This window comes from Gallinula chloropus, assembly GCF_964237585.1.
Source record: "Gallinula chloropus genome assembly, chromosome: 16".
In the NCBI taxonomy this organism is placed as follows: domain Eukaryota; kingdom Metazoa; phylum Chordata; class Aves; order Gruiformes; family Rallidae; genus Gallinula; species Gallinula chloropus.
Genome location: NC_140101.1, coordinates 16,366,472 through 16,383,166, shown reverse-complemented (window position 1 = coordinate 16,383,166; position 16,695 = coordinate 16,366,472). Strand labels below are relative to the sequence as shown.

The following is a 16,695-nucleotide window of genomic DNA, read 5'->3' as shown; positions in this document are numbered from 1 at the left end:
AAGGCCCAGACCCCACCTGCAGCCCGTGGAGGGGCTCCACGCTGGATGGAGCAGGTGGAGACATAGAGAAGATGCTGTGACCCTACGTTGGGACAACCCCCTGCCAGCACTTGCAGCCATGAGGAGAAGCTGAGACACAGAGATGAGCGAGAGAGAGATTTGCACTGGAACACGTTTGCTGGGAGAGGCTGGTGACCCCACAGAGGACTGGGACTGAGAGACATTGTGATTTATGACTGCACCCATAGCAGTGACCCACGCCAGGGCAGCTTGTGAATAGATAAAGCCCTGGGAAAAGGATTCAAGTTGGAGAAGTTTTTGGAGGACTATCTCCTGTGGGTGAGACCCCACGGTGCAGCAGGGGAAGGGTATGGAATAAATTTCGCCCCCCCCACCCGCCAAGAGGGAAACCAACTTGCAAGGGACTGACCACAGCCCCATCTCCCAGTCCCTGCCCCCCTGTACTGCAAGCAGAGGGATGAAGGGAGTGAAATCATGATTACAGTGAAGTCTGCTAAGAAGGGAGGGGGGAGGGAGGTTAGAGGTGTCTTAAGATCTGGAAAAGGATAACAGCTCATGAAGAAGCAAACAAGAACCCCATTTTCTCCCAGTCCCTGCCCCACTGTACGGCGAGCAGGGGGAAGAAGGCAGCATAATTCTGACTAAAGTCTGCGAAGAAGGGAATGGTGGGGAGAAAGTGTTTTAATATCTGGTCATGCTCTCAATTCCTGTTTCTTCACTGTTCTTTGTAGTTGTAGTGTAGTATACTAAAGTAGAGTAGCTTTTCTCCTCTACACTTTGTTTTGAGTCTGTTTTGCCCACGCCATTGACAGAGTGATCTCTCCCTGTCCTTATTTTGACTCCTGAGCATCTTAATATATAATTTCTCCCCTGTCCAACTAAGGGGAGTAACAGACTGAATTTGGTGGGCATCTGGCCTCCAGCCAGGGCTAAACCACGACATTTTAATAGTGGACACAGAATCATTTAAGCCAGCAGTTAACCTTATTCAATCATGTCACCACAGAAGCAATCCAATCTCCTGGCTAAATCTAATTTTACCTCTCCCGGCTTCACAGAAGCTTACAACAAATGGCAATCTGCCTGTTGCTTCCATGCTAAGGACAGTGCTCCTGCTAGTTATTGTGGCCCAGGGTAAATGACTGACATGAATAGCAAGATTCATCCTATCATGTTCTCCCTGAACTTGATCTCCTTGTAGATACAAGGCAAAGACCAGCACCTGTTCATGTCCTTCCTGCATATCCCCTGACCGGCAGAGGCACTGTTGCACAGACTGAATGATAGGGGCTTTGTCTTTCCATCTGCACAGAACTGATCTTTCTGCTGTGGCTAAAAATTGATGTGAAAACACCGTGAAAGACATGGGAGCCTGAGGACATTAAGTAGTCTGCCACTAGATCCATTCAGACAACCAATTTGTCTGATAAACATCTTCTTGCTACTCCACGTAGCAGCAATGCTTATAGTTAAACTCAGCATCCACAACAAGGAGAAGGATGCCCATTTTTAATCCTGTCATGACACAGGTGGAAGTAGTGGGCCAAGATCCAACACCATGCTAGCCACAATAAACCAAGGGAAATACTGCCCTGGTACAACACTGGGGGAAACAAAACAGAACAAGACCATTTAGAAACTACTTATTAAGAGAAAATAAGATATAAAAACCAGGCATATCTTTAAATGACATCACCAGTGACTAACACTGGACTTTTTTATTTGCCTAGGATAATTTTCTACTTGAGTTCAGACAAATGACTGCTGTGAGCATCCATTCAGGTTCTCCAATGTCTATGACACATACTGCCAAAAGCTGCACCTGGAAATGCTGTTAATTCCAGAGGCCAGCTTCTTACCAGAGATGGGACTACCTTGCACCTTCTCACCTCCTGATGCAGAACTCTTGTGCTCTCCATTTCAATTCAAATGCAGCAAGACAAACCCAATACAGTGACTCTGGAATATTAACCTGCTTGCCAACTAAATGATGGCTAATAATCAAGACTAAGTTTTTAACAAATCAGTGAAATAAATCACAGAATCACTAGGTTGGAAAAGACCTTTGAGATCGAATCCAATCGTACCAACCATACGTTTTAATTGTTTGTCTAAAGCTAATGAAAAGAACCTGGGAAGACACAGGAAGTTTTCAAACATATTTCCAAAGGGAAAAAAAAAAAACCAACCCAAAAAAACACACCCCCAAAAATCTCTTTTCTATTTTAACTCTTGTCAAGTATCTTATTTACATGACCACACTAGAGAAACATTTCAAAAGCCACAGCAAACATGTGGTACCAGGCCGCTGGAACAGAGCACAGAGCAAGCAGGAAAGCACCTGGAGCACGATGCTGCCCACGGTACCTGCTGAAGACTTCTTAAACAGTATTCAGTGGGATGCATTTCTTTGGGTTTTGGTAAGGAAACCTGCTTGTAAAGCTGTGTCAAAGGAATTCATTCTTTCCTCCTGCCTGCCAACTCTTTGCAATCGTCACCCAGTTCCTCCTATCATGTATGGAAGCACTGAGTCACAAGCACTTTATCTTTATGCCATGGGGGTTACCACTGTAAGCCAAACACATTGTCTCACATACACCCAGAGCACAACCAGGCAAGTGTTTTTGTAAACCTACGTGATGCCACATGGCCCAACAGGTCAGCCCAGAAGCCAGTTAAATAGCAGCTTTCATCTGCTCAGTCACACCCAAGACTCCAAATAACATCTCAGACAAGGCAGGCTTTGGCTAACAAAGTCCAGAAGAATCACAATGAACTTTCAGTCCTTGGGTAATAACCCTGTATTCCCAGCAGCTTTGCCCAAATTCTGTTTAGTAGCAGCAGGAAGTTGTCACTGATGTCTAAGCAAGAATACTTTGTCACGTCTTTCTCCTACAAGACGTAATTGCTTAACTAAGGCATTTAAGGGGCAAGACATGCAGCAACACCCCCATTAAAAACCCCCACCTGTGAGCAGTAAGCAATACGAGACAGTCATCCAGTTTTAAAACAAAACAATCACAAATTCAAAGTCCTCAGGTTCTCTGTGGCACACTTCCTTCACTACTGCAGAGACACTTCCACATCACCCCAACAGTCCAGAGGCAGCAGCTTAAAAAGGGGCCTTTATAAATCAAGTAAGATCCCAAGGAGAAACAAAGTTTTAAAAAAAAAAAAAAAACAACAACAAAACGGTAACAAAGTTACACCACCACCTGCAGCAACATCAACTCAGAACTGTGTGAGCAGATCCACAAGATGAGATCCCAAATTCAAATTCTCTAACTGGCAAGAACATTTTGGTATCTACTTTGGAAACGCTGAGCTCATGGCACTGCTACAGAGACATTTCTTCACAGGGAAGCACTGTTTTAGGTAGGTTCAAAGCAGTCTGGTGATCCAGGAGGTTTCATCTCCAGAACTTACGTCTCCCAGAAAGTCAGCATCTGCTAAAACAGCTTTTAAAGGCGAGTCCCTGCAATGGAGAGTCCTGAACAGGAAATGGAAGAGTTGTCCCCTGTATCTTCTGAGCTCCTTCTCTTTCATACCTTCTGAGCAAAACCAGAGTTTTTGAATCACATTAGCATGTCTATCCCTTCAACATTACCTACAAGTTAATGACAGCCCACTGCTGGCTGTCAGTCAGTACCCATGCACCTGGGATGCAAAGATTTGCCCTATACCAGTTCTCCACTGAACTTTTTTAAAACACACTGAAATTCTAGCTGGTTAAATGAAAGCAACAATTCAGCAAGTGAAGCAAAGAACACACCACCACTAAACCAATATGCAGAACATCGTATCCTTAGGAGTTACTAGATTACATGCCTTTTTGTTCAGCCTCTCAATACCAGAGAAACCGCTCAGAAGAGATAAACAATGAAAAAGAGCCTTCTCAATCATCTACCTTCCTGGCACAGCATATCCTGATGCATTAAAAAAGGTGTGGGTTGTTGTAGCAACATCTGCATTTTCTACCTCTCCTTTAGAAAATTATTTTGAAAGACCAAAACACTGAAACTCAAATTTCTCCTTCTGATCCAGCGACAAAAGGAAAAATACAGATCCAAACCCTGCAGCGCAGCTGCAAGAATGCAGGAGCTCCCAGTCAAGGGACGAGCTGAAGGGCATCCCCTCCACACAGCAATACACTGGATGTGAGAAGCCTGGCAGGCTCCACATACTGACCATCTCGTTCAAGGCTCCTCTGTTTATGAGGCAGTCTGGAGCCACAACGGTGCCACTGGCACAACACAACGAGCTGCTGCCATCCTGCAGGTGCCAAAGAGCTGGAGGAAATATGCCAACTGTGCAGAGCTGCAATCTTCAGAGCCGAAGCCCAGAGCAGCTTTACAGAGGCTCTGACAGGCCTGATGTTTCAAAGTAAAATCAGGGCTGATCTGATCTATGATCCCTGAGTACACAGGGCTGGTGGAATCAGCTGGTGCATCTCAGCAGAGCTAGAAGCTGCAGTGTTTTCATTAGGAAAACATCAGCATCCAGCCAACTCAGTGTGAAATGAGACCCCGAGACCTCAGGAAATTTGTTTGCATTCCGCAAGTACAGACAGGTATGTGTTCCCTGGATGGGGACCCAGCCACCTAGAAAAACATTAGTGGACAGAAAACTGTACAAGCTTGCAAGTTATCAGAAGGCCAACATTGTCTTTTCAAGGATCCTGAGAGATTTCTCCAACGTGGATGATGTTACATGTCAAATTAAAATACAACACCACCGTTTTCAAATGCCTGCTTCTGACACAATCCTGCATTCTGAGATTTGACAACATTTGAGATGAGGCTCAGAAAAAAACCAGACACAGAGACCATCCTCAGGTAATCAAAAAAAGCCAAGCGTACAGCCCAGTTCCGGTTTTTCTGCTGCTTTGAAGGCAAAAAGACGTGATAGGGAGCAAAGGAAGGAGGCAAGAATACAAAGCAGCAGAAACATCCAATACATACCAATGAAAAAATGTTTGGTTTTTTTTCCCTGAGAAGTGATTTACAACTGTCAGGAACTACCTATATAGCAGAAGTTCTACCAAGCCAAAGATCCAAGAAAAACTGAAGAATTCTTCCACAGCCTCTGAACAAGTTAGAGAAAAAGCAGGGCAAACATGCAACGAGTAGGCATTACCAAAACACTCCCAGTTTGGATGCATGAACACAGGAAGTGTTTATGCAGGAAGTGTTGAAGTGCAGCAACCCAGTAAAAGCCTTTAGTAATACAAGCATCAAGTTATGACAGCCTGTAACCAAAGTCATAGACTACTGCTCCTTTTTTAACAGTTGAATGGTCAAGTTCATATAGTGAACACAGGACATGTAGAAAGCTTGTTTGTTAATTTCATTTTGTGCTAAACTTTGTTCTCCAGCCAGCTGTACGCATGCTTTCACTTGCCTATTCATATTTCTGTGTTAGATTAAGAATTAAAACTAGGAGGAACAACTAGCTATGTTACTGTCCTCTTTTTCACTATGTATTGAAGGATAATCTTTAACCTTGAAATCTCACCACTTCTGAGATGACTACTGACCAATTTAGAAAACACAGAGTGAAACTTTAAGCTTCCACATCACACACTGAAGCAGCACACATCCAACTCTAGAGAAATAACCTACTAAGGACTCCTATAGCGGCCTCTGAATCTGCGATCTCTGCTTCTAGAACGGCTGCGTCTGCGTTCTTTGCTTCGGCTCCGTTTCCTCTCCCGGCTTCTGCTCTTCTTCCTGTCCCGATCCCGGCTCCGTTTGCGTTCCTTGCTTCTGCTCCTCTTCCTGTCATGGCTTCGACTTCGGCTCTTACTCTTTTTTCTCCTGAGAAAGACATTGCTTTGGTTACACACATTATTTCCCTCACACTGTTATTTACCCCACATTCCACCATTCCTCTAACCTGAGGTCACAGACACTGATCAGGAAAAGCCTCTACCTGTTGGTACTGACATCTTTCTTTTGCTGAATGGCTGGTCAAACCTAACAGCAAACTCTGACAATTTATCTTGAGCAACATAAAGTGCTCTAAAGCAATTTATTTTAAATTCTGTAATAGAATGCTTCCAGGAAGAATAAAAGGACTGAGAAAATATTTCCTGCATTAATATAGAATCATAGAATCATAGAATTGTAGGGGTTGGAAGGGACCTCAAGAGATCATCGGGTCCAACCCCCCTGCCAAAGCAGCTCCCTAGGACATATCACTCAGATAGGCATCCAGACGGGTCTTAAATATCTCCAGAGATGGAGATACATACTAATACATACTAAATGCAGCACTTCAAGTCTCTTTTAAGCATACTTTAAATACACCAGCTGGATGCTAAGAATAAATTATATTTTTACCACAAAGTAAAACAAAACACAATAAGAACAGAAAGGAAGAGGCAAGTCTGAAGGAAAGGAAAGGTTGTTTGCTCTTGATACACCTGCCATCAGGATTAACACACTACCTGTGAGTTTTGTTTCCTATTTGCTACTCCCACTCCTAAGTCACTTGCTTTTCCAGTCTGGAGCTGCTACATGTTTGGGGCAAACTGCAAAAACCTCTGATAACACCACACAGAAAACCACAACTATCTGCATCATCCCTTGACCACAATTCCCACTGGCAATTTGCCAGAGTTCAGCACGCAGTTTCCTAGGATCCATCATTTACCAACATTTCCCGAAGTTAAAACCTCCAAACACTATTGCAACAGCTCTTGATAACTACTACCTGTGGCTTGCCAGACTGGCCAGTGCCAGTAACTAACCGCAGCAAGCCTGCAGTGAAGGTGAGGACCTGTTCACTCCCTAACTGTGAGCTGTAGCTTCTTTGCATGCAAAGCCCTCCAACTGTCAAGATCCAGGTTCTGCCTTCCATCCAGGATTAAAATGGACATACAGTACAGACTTCAGGACAATTGCAGATTCAGAATCCTTTCCATTTCTACAACAGAAATTCAGTATTTGACAACTATTAAAAGCTGCACACACTGTAATGTTATTTTTAGCTGTCGTGGGTTGCTGTGGATTTTGGTTTTCCTGACAGTTTGAATGCCCTTTCAGTGTCGTCCAACTCAAGCAGATAAAGAACATCCTCTAGATACTGACACTCCAAACGACTGACTAGATAAGGAAGACGTCTCAGAGCCTACGTACTCCCTAGTCTTCAGCAGAGTACACTGTCACAAGTCACATACAAAACAGTGTCAGTTGTTCTTTGAAGATTATGGGGAACAAGAGCTGTATCAAATCAAAATACCAGGACAAAACACTTTACCTCAGTGCAAGAATAACTGACCTGCTAGCAAGCACTAACTCCAACATAAACGGGGAGATACCCCAGGAGCAATATTTGTCACCAAACACAAGAGTGCAATTAGGAACACAGAAAGAGGTGAAACTCCACACTGCAAGAACAGCAGCAGTGAAACACCTTGGTTTCCTGGCATTTCTGTGAAACAGCATTTTTTTCCTAAGCTTAAGTTTGCTGTTTTCCACATGCAGGACAGTAATGCAACTGCCACTGCTTTAGTCTCAGCCAGGTTACAGGGATCAAGGAAATGAACTGAAATACCTTCTAGTATTTTGAAAGCCACTGCTCGGTTTTGGTTGGTTGGTTGGGGGTTTTTTGGTTTGGTTTTTTTTTGGTTTGGGGTTTTTTTTGAGATCCCAGTTTATATTTTGAGACTTGCCATCCAAAACGAAGAAAAAGCAGTACTGATTTTTACATATTTTAAAGCAATAAAAATTCAGAACTTAAAAATGCCAGCAGTTGGATTTGATGGGATTTTATTGGTCTCAGCATTTACAAGAGCACTCCCAGTATTGTGAACAATTTCAGATTATAATGTGTAATTGGAATTACACTTTTTATTTCCCAAGTATTTATAGAGCTGGTTCTTTGGGTCCCTTCAGCAGTGCATCTGCATCATTTCAGAAGATAACAACAGCATACATGCCTACAAGCTGAGTATTGCAAAAAATGCACTGGTTACCGTTTACTCAACTCTCAAATTCAGAACCATTCTTTCTCCCTCATCTCATCCAAATAATGCTCATAAGGTAAGAAATTTATTTTAGACTTAGAACCTTCCATTTATCTGGGGTCATGAAAAGACTATTACACAAGGCATTTTTCTTCAAATTTCTGATCTGCGCCCAGACTGTTTGGGTCATCAGCCAGATGTTCAGGCCCTGGAATTACACTTCCTGAGGAAGGTGGGCTTGTTCTCTGGTTTATAAAGTTTATATTCAAAACAAAACAAACAAAAAAAAATCTGTAAATTTTCAAACAGGGGCATAAATAGAAGGAATGGATGCTCTAAAGCTTTTCAAGAAAGCACTGGCATCTTTAAATGCTTTGAACTGTTCCAAATCACATAAAATTCTACACCAAGTATACTTTTTAAATTCAAAATGAATTGCACAGCTAAAGCAACAAAACCAAATTAAATATGCTGAACCTATCAAGTCTGTATTTTTATCTGTTGCTAAAATTAAGCTTTTCCATGACTTTGATGACACAAGTGGCAAAGAGCATAACCACATTTGTAAACAAAATAAATTCATAATTATTGCAGTTGCAACAACTGCAGACAGCAAACTTTTCTATTTGATGTCCCAAACACTCCTGACACACAGTTGTGAATTTACAAAAATCATCAGCCTTCCCTCAAATCCAGAGAACTCTGAAAACACTTACTTCTTGCTGCGTTCTTCATGGCCATTGGCACTGCTCAATTTGTTCTCATCCTAAGCAGGGTTGATAGAAGAACATCGTGAGGACGAAGCGGAAACATTTCAAGTGGTCAAAGGGTAATGGGAATAGGAATAAGAAAATACAAAACAAAAATTTTAATACTAAATTACTTGTTTACAGTTTAACGTGGAAAGTTTTAGAAAATTTAGGTAGGCATGTTTAACCACTTTGCTGCTTAAATTTAAGTCATACAATTACAAAATACAAGACTTACATCATTTAAAAGCGTGTATTAAATTGTAGATACTTCCTTACATGGTTTAGAGAGCAAGTTATCCTGTAGAATTCAGCACTCAAGTGGTTAATTGTTATTTCTATAAAATGTAAGAGGAAGTTTCAGGTTTGTGTTTGTGTGCCCCTTTGATCAGTACCAAGGCTACATCTCTGCCTAAGCCCCCGTGGCTGTGCTAGCAGCCAGCCACTATGGATTTCCTGTGACCGATGCCATTCCTCTTCGCTCATTTTCGTTGCAGGGTTGTAAGAGCTTGATGTCACCTCTGTCACACATCTCGCCCTGAAGCAAACAGGGATTCACACTGCTTTAGTAACGTCGACTCCCAAGAAAGTCAGCAATAATCCACCAGTCCAGCCTAAACATTCCCTATTTCCATACCTGTTTACATGGAAAATATCCATGTTAAACCAGGACACAAGAATTTTTAACATAACAATTTACACATTTCTCTTCAAGATTTTAACGTAACTGCTAAATATTACATAAACTAAGTATATACCACTTAAAACATACAAATGCTCATCCAAAATTCATGACGGTTGTAATAAACACTGCAGAATAGACTAACAGTAGCTGCTGTATAATTTATATACTTGCTTTACAGTTTAATCACATCGATTACATCAGAAGTACAATACCTAAGCGACTTCATACACATTTCTTGTGAAACAAGTGCTAAAGCATGCATGTTAACACTTCACCACCATTTGGTGAAAAACAAAAAAAGACAGTATTCATTTGCTGCTGGTTTAGGCAAGAGACATCACTACACTAATTGATAAAAATTTTCGCATCAAAATTGACATTTCCTCATTAAACAACTAGGACAGAAGAATACAAGAGCTTATTTTAGAATGACACCGCAGACTGTGATACTGTCTTTTACTTGCTAAGAACATTCTATTCAGGGATCCAAGAATTCCCATAAATTCGTTCACTCAGCAATTGATTTCCATCTGCCCTGTTAAAAGATTAACCGTCACCAGTCTTCCGCAATAAAAGCCAGTCTCACTCTTCTTGCACTGAGCAGACTGTTCAAATATTTACTTGCCATGGGACTGGTGAAAAGGTTATTCTTGGAACCCTGCTGTTATCCCAAACCACTGTATTCACCTTGTTGCTATACCAAACTGGCCCTGGCAATTTTAGGAGAGGTTTTTGGTTTGTTGGGGATTTTTTCTGTTTGGTTTTGGGGTTTTCTTTAAAATACATAGATTTTTATTAATGTTATTTTTGCTTTTTTGTTTGGATGGTTTTGGGTGGGGTTTTTTGTTTGGCTTTTTTGGTTTTTTTGGTGTGTTTTTTTTTTTTTTAACCTAGGGGACCACGGTACAGCGATACGTCACTCAATTACTACCTTATGATTGACAGTTCACACTGGAATCAAAGGTGAATTCATGGGAGTAGAGGTGAGATATCGTTAGGCAAGTCTACAAAGAGAGATAGATGGGCATTTATTCATCACGCTGAAGTGAAACTACTGCACAATATAATTACATTAACAGTATATATTTACTTGTAAGTTACATGTAATGCATCTCCAATAAGATAAATCACGAGGGCTCCAGGGATGTTAGTTTACAGTTCAGCAGTAGTTTCATGAATAATGCTAAATTCAAGTAAACAGGACTTCACTGGCATGTTTTTCTCACCTTCTTGTACGGAGCTTCAAGCATTGCTTCAATATCAATATCATCAGCCATTTTTCAGGACACCTGAAAGAAAAGCAAAACCCACCTGAGACAGAGAACACCTCTGTGCTTTACATTGCAAAGCCCTTTGCTTATGAGGCCGTCGCTGTGTTGCCTCAGATTCACAGCACACTGTCTCAGAAGACATTTCCAATGAGAGCTGAATGAAGCAGTGTCCAACCATATGATAAACAACATGACACAAAGCAATTATAGCTGTGGGCAACAAAATGCTAATGAACACAATGAGCCAGGGGAAACCCCAGAGGTATTCCACCTATTTCTTTCAAAGGGAAGAGCACAGCTCACTGTAGATACAGAAACAGAGGTCTGGTGGCTATCTGGAGAGAAGTCCTGCAGCTTGACCAAAGGACCCAAGAGAGACATAGAAGAACGACAGAACATTCAGGAGAGCCTGGGCACAGGTCCCTAGTGTTCACTGCCATCACACTCATTCATCTCAAGGCTTAAAGTGAACACTGTGGCTCTTAAAGAAACACAGCCTCTTGCATAATGGCAGCCACAGAAGATGCAGTGTTGATTCAAGCACTTAAAGCTCCTGAAGTATACACCTGAACTTCTGGTTTCAGACAAAAATGTTCTACCATGTCATGTAACACTAGTCACCACAAACTTTTAAAGTTAGTCCTCTTATTTTTCAACTTCAACCCCCTAAGGTAATTTTGTGTGTATTACACTCTGAATCTGTTTGACTTTCCGTTTCTCTTTCCTTCCAGGTACGCTATCAAGAACCTCTCAAGGCTGCACTAAAGTATAGAGATTCAGCCTCCTCAAATCTCTTAATGAAACAGTTTCACTCCTTTTTTCTTTATGAAACTCAAACCCAGACAGGTGTCTGGATTGAAGTCAGACAGCCCAAGAGTGAAGATTTTCCTGCATGCATGCCATAAAATGGAGTTTTGAACGTGCAGGTTAGCTCTTCCACCTTGGATGCAGCCATTGCTGAGCTGTCAGAGACCCAGCCAGCATAATGAAGCTGCTCCAACATTTCAAGATCCTTTAAGCCACTCACACATAACTGAGACTATTACACCAGAGCCACACCACAAGTAAGAATCAAGCCACCCACATCTGACCATGAGCCATTAACACAATCAAGAATAACACATAATCCTTTAGCAACATAAGAACACTGTAGTTCCTACTCAATTACTCACCAAGCCATGCTAACCTCATTTAGAAGTTACCAGCTCCTGGGCTATGCCACTATCACTTACAAACACAACCATCCTCAGCTGATGTGCAATAGCTCGATTTTATTTCTACTAGAGTCAGCTTTTCAAGTAACCTATCTACATGCACTCATGACAATCCACCACCACTATCAACGCTTGGTTTAAACAAATACATCACTATGGTTAAGGAGGGTGAAAAAGTACAAGGCCACATGTAGCTCTTTACTAGAAAATTCCCGTCAGTGAGAACCCCCACCCACAACCCTACAGGTAATTCAGCTAGCAGGTATATCCAGCTACACCTGGGGGTGGGAGATTCTTCATCCAGAAAAAGGGTGGCCAAAAAGAGGGTGGGGCAGTGTCATAATAGGGACTGCAGAATTCCATGTGGCATGGAAAGCGGGCAGGGAATGACTATTACTGCAGTCACCCAAACATGAAGAGAGTGAACTATCATCCAGTGGGTTCACAACAAAGGTCCTTATTCACACAGCATTAAGCCATGGAATTCACTGTCACAGATCACCAGAGATGGGGAAACAAAAAACCAAACACCACAACACAGCAAAAAATCCTACACAGAGTATTCAAAAAAAACCCCAAAACAAAAAAGCACCACAAGTTTACATAAAAAGCTTTTCATTAAACAAAGACATGCCTTGTGACCCTGAACCACAACTAGCTAATGACTAGGGGCACACAGAGAGGACTGCCCTGTGTTTCTGTTCGTTCTCGAGCATTTACTGGCCACCATCACAGCCAAGATCCTGAGTGACACAAACCTTTGGTCTCACCCATCGCAATCGTGCCCTTTGTACTCTGCAGGAAAGGCTCTCACTGGCATAATACCATGTTTTTATCAGAATACCTTCTGCTCACATAACACAGACCACTCGACTTTGTAACTCATGGAATGCATACTATAATGCTACAAATAATAACACATCTTTAAAAAAATTCTAAGGGCTCTTATTAATTTCAAACGTACAGAAAATCCATTACTTTCATGTACCTTTCATTAAATACTGAACAAGGTCAAAGTAATTTTTATAAAATCGTTTTGGCCTGCTAATAAAACCACCTCATGCCAGACATCTCTGGAGAAAAAAGCAAAATAAAAAGCCCACCACATACTAAAAGCATGCATATAAAAAGCCCCCAACCTAATAAATGAAGTACATTTGAAACTTTGGGGTAGATGAAATTTAGTGCTAGTGACCTAGGCCGTCTTCTGAGGGCAGATTCAATCTCTTTTTGCCGTGCTGCATTCCATAAAAGGTGTTTAAAAAGATCACCTCCGCAAACCTGTTTGCTTTGAAAACTCTTGAGAAATGACAATTCCAGTCTTGCTTTGCAAGGAACCTCGTGGCAAAGCACCAGGGAAGTTTAGGGAGCACGCAGACCCTTCTGGGCCGGGGCTGGGGTGGGGGGCCTCGGCTCCAAGCAGCACAGCACCGCTGCTCAGCTCCCACCAGCTCCGCGGCACCAGAACCAGCCCGCCCCGTTCCGCGGGGCTCCAGACCTGCCCCGAGCACCACACCTCTCCCCTGACGCCTTCTGCCGCCGAACCCCGAGAGCCACCCGCCCGCGGCGGCCCGGCGCTCCCCGCCTCCCCACCAGTCCCCGCCCCATCTCCCAACGTAAACAGCCCCGGAGCCGCTCCCTGCCGCTCCGTTCGGGTCCCGGCGACTCAGGCCGCTTTTAGCGACGGAAAGGCCCAAAACCCGACGCCGGTCATGGCCGGTCACTCCACACAGCGCCATCGTGGGGGGACTCGGGGAGGGACAGCGCCGCGGCGGGGGCAGCCGGATCCGCCCGTTACGTGGCCATAGGAACAACCAAACCCCGCACACCCGAGCCGCGGCCTTGAGGCGAGGGCGGCCCGCCGGGCGCTCGGGCCACACAAAGCGCAGGGCGGACACCGGCTGGGAAGTCAGCGGCTGCCGCCGAAGGGAGGGCCCGGGCCGCCCGTACGAGGCGGCCATGGCGGCGGGAGGGGCGAGGGCCTCTCCGGCGGCCAACAGGCTCCGGCCACGGCGCTCCGCGGGGCGGGCCGCGAGTGGCCCAGCGCGGGGCCCGCCAGCCCGGCGGTTACCTGCGCCGCGGGCGGCTGCTGTCCTCGTTCGGGCGCCCGAGATCCGGCGGCGGCGCTGACTGCGCTGACGGTGGGGGATGGGCCCGAGGTCTCCGGAGCCCTCTGCAGGCGGCTAAACCTCAAACGGGCAGCTCCGCTCGGCCTGCCCCGGCTCGGCAGGCGGCGAGGGGCGGCGCGACCGCAGCGGGAGACTGTCCGAACCCGGACTGGGCCCCGGCTCTGGCGCCGGCGGCTGCTCCCCGAAATGGCGCCCGCCGCGTCTCGCTGCTGGCAGGCTCGCGCACGGCACGGGGGCGCCCAGCGCCCCGCGCAGGGGTTCTCGCGAGACTCCGTTCCGGACAAGAACCCCCCCCCCCCCCCCGCACCAGCACCCACCTCCTCTCGCGAGACACCGCGCCCGGAAACGGCGGCTCAAACCCTCGCGAGGCTCGGCTGGGCGGGCGGGGCTGCCAGGTGGTTCGCGCTCTCGCGAGAGCTCGCGCGCCTGCCTGCGGCGCGGCGGGAAGGGCGGGGCCGGCGGCGGGAATGGAGCCCGCGGGGGCCCGAGCGCCGCCCGGCAGCGCCCGAGGCCACCCGCGGCCCGCGGGCCTGTCAGGGCGGATCCGCGGGCCTTGGGGCGCCTGGGCCCTCTCGGCTCGGGAGCAGCCGAGTGCCGGCGCCCTGCGGGCGCTCCCGGGGCCGCAGCCCTGCTGTGGGCTCTCGCCCCTCAGCAGACATAACGCGCTCCTCTCCCCCGGCTGGGTTCTGGCTTGTGTCAGGCCCAGGGAGGGGATTGTGCCCCTGTACTGGGCACTGGTGAGGCTGCACCTCCAGTGCTGGGTCCAGTTCTGGGCCTCTCACCATAAGAAGGACATCGAGGTCCTGGAGCGAGTCCAGAGAAGGGCAACCAGGCTGGGGAAGGGGCTGGAGGGCAAATCCTCTGAGGAGCAGCTGAGGGAGCTGGGGGTGTTCAGCCTGGAGAAGAGGAGGTTGAGGGGAGACCTTCTCCCCACCTCCACTGCCCTGCCAGGAGGGTGCAGAGAGGTGGGCAATGGTCTCTTCAGCCAGGGGACAGGAGATGGGACCAGGGGCAATGGGCTCAAGCTGCCCCAGGGCAGGGTCAGAGCAGATGGGAGGGAAAAGTTCTTCCCTGGCAGAGCTGTGGGACTGTGGCACAGGCTGCCCAGGGAGGGGGCTGAGTCACCCCCCTGGGTGTGTTTAACAGAGGGGAGTTGAGGTGCTCAGGGATCTGGGTCAGCACAGGACAGGGACAGTTGGACTCGATCTCAAAGCTTTTTTCCAACCTGGGTGGTGGCACCAAATGTGGATCGTGTTGTGGGGGCCTTTCTGACAGGTCACACTGACAGAACTGGCGTGACAAACACACTGTGGGTGGAAGTCATGCCCAGGCTCCTGCTGAGTGATTTAACTCAGAAAGTGAGTAGTGGTCTGTGAAACAAACACAGTTGCTGTTGGCTCATTAACAGTGCTTTTTTTTCCCCTGGGAGCCTACGAAATCACTCACTTATATTTAAATTTAATAATTTGCAGCAAGTTTGGGCCAGTTGATTAGTGCAGTGCAGATAACATTGAGCAGGTTTCCTGCCAAGTCAGCACAAGATAAGCAGTAATGGCTGTGGGTTCAGGTGATTCCTTTGTTGTCTGAAACAATGTAAAAAGACATTCTAAACCAACTTTGCCTCCTGAAATTATGATTTTGCTATTGCATGTAGAAAAAGTCAGCTAATTAAGATAGAAAACTCAAGCCCATTGAATTATTTCAAAATAAAAACCTGTTCTTGTGAAATTCCAAAAATCATTTAGCATCATTTCTGTCAAAGTTCCTGAAACTTTAATAGCTTGAAAAGATCCTGATGCTATTGCAGACTTTTCAAGTCTTTCTGAGCTAAACTGGTCAACTCATTTGAATTTGGGACATTTAGGAAAAATGAGCTGATTTTGTTTTTTTTAAAGCATGCCCCAGTGTGTTCCAGCCTGATCATTCCTGTACAGGTTGGTTGATTTTCTCACCACCATGATGAGGGTTATTGTGGTTGTTCCCATAGCACCGTGCCACCTCTGTCCCCCTCACCCTGCTGCCATGCCCCTCTGTCGTGGCTCAGCCCCATTTGCTCCCCCAGGGTGGGATGGGGGAGAGAATCACAAGAGTGAAAGTGGGAAAAGTCCCAGGGAAAAACCTGGGGGTGCTGGTGGGTGACAGGGTGGCCATGAGCCAGCAGTGTGCCCTGGGGGCTGAGAGAGACAATGGGATCCTGGGGGGCATCAGGAGGAGTGTGGCCAGCAGGTCACAGGAGGGGATCCTCCCCCTCTACTCTGCCCTGGTCAGGCCCCACCTGGAGTGTTGTGTCCAGTTCTGGGCTCCCTGGGATAAAACAGCCAGGAATCTCCTGGAGAGAGTCCAAAGATGGGCTACAGAGATGATGAAGGGCCTGGAGCATCTCCCCTGTGAGGAAAGGCTGAGTGACCTGGGGCTGTTCAGCCTGGAGACAAGAAGACTAAGGGGGGACCTAATTAATGTTTATAAATATCTGAGGCAGGGGATGCAGGGGGAATTGTCCAGCCCCTTTTCAGTGTCTGTGGGGACAGGACAAGGGGCAATGGCTGCAAGTTGGAGCACAGGAAGTTCCACATCAACATGAGGAAGAACTTTTCCCCAGTGAGGGTGAGGGAGCCCTGGGACAGTCTGCCCAGGGGGTGTGGAGTCTCCATCTCTGG

The 16,695-nt window shown here is 46.0% G+C and overlaps 1 protein-coding gene across 3 annotated transcripts in view; it reads right to left on the bottom strand.

Moving 5' to 3' along the window:
- The window catches only part of RBM39 (RNA binding motif protein 39), a 31,982-nt gene extending 17,707 nt beyond the window's left edge, over positions 1-14,275 (bottom strand). For 2 of the 3 annotated variants that reach the window (XM_084271567.1, XM_084271568.1), the window contains exons 1-4: positions 10,651-10,691; positions 10,356-10,428; positions 8,703-8,756; positions 5,643-5,834 (exon numbers count right to left, since the gene is read on the bottom strand). In XM_084271567.1, coding sequence (XP_084127693.1) covers positions 5,643-5,834; positions 8,703-8,731 — 221 coding nt within the window. In that variant the 5' untranslated portion in view covers positions 8,732-8,756; positions 10,356-10,428; positions 10,651-10,691. Of the gene's footprint in view, positions 1-5,642; positions 5,838-8,702; positions 8,757-10,355; positions 10,429-10,650; positions 10,714-13,980 lie in introns of those variants that run through there. The other variant, XM_084271569.1, reaches the window with a different exon arrangement.
- Between the last annotated feature and the right edge of the window lie 2,420 nt (positions 14,276-16,695).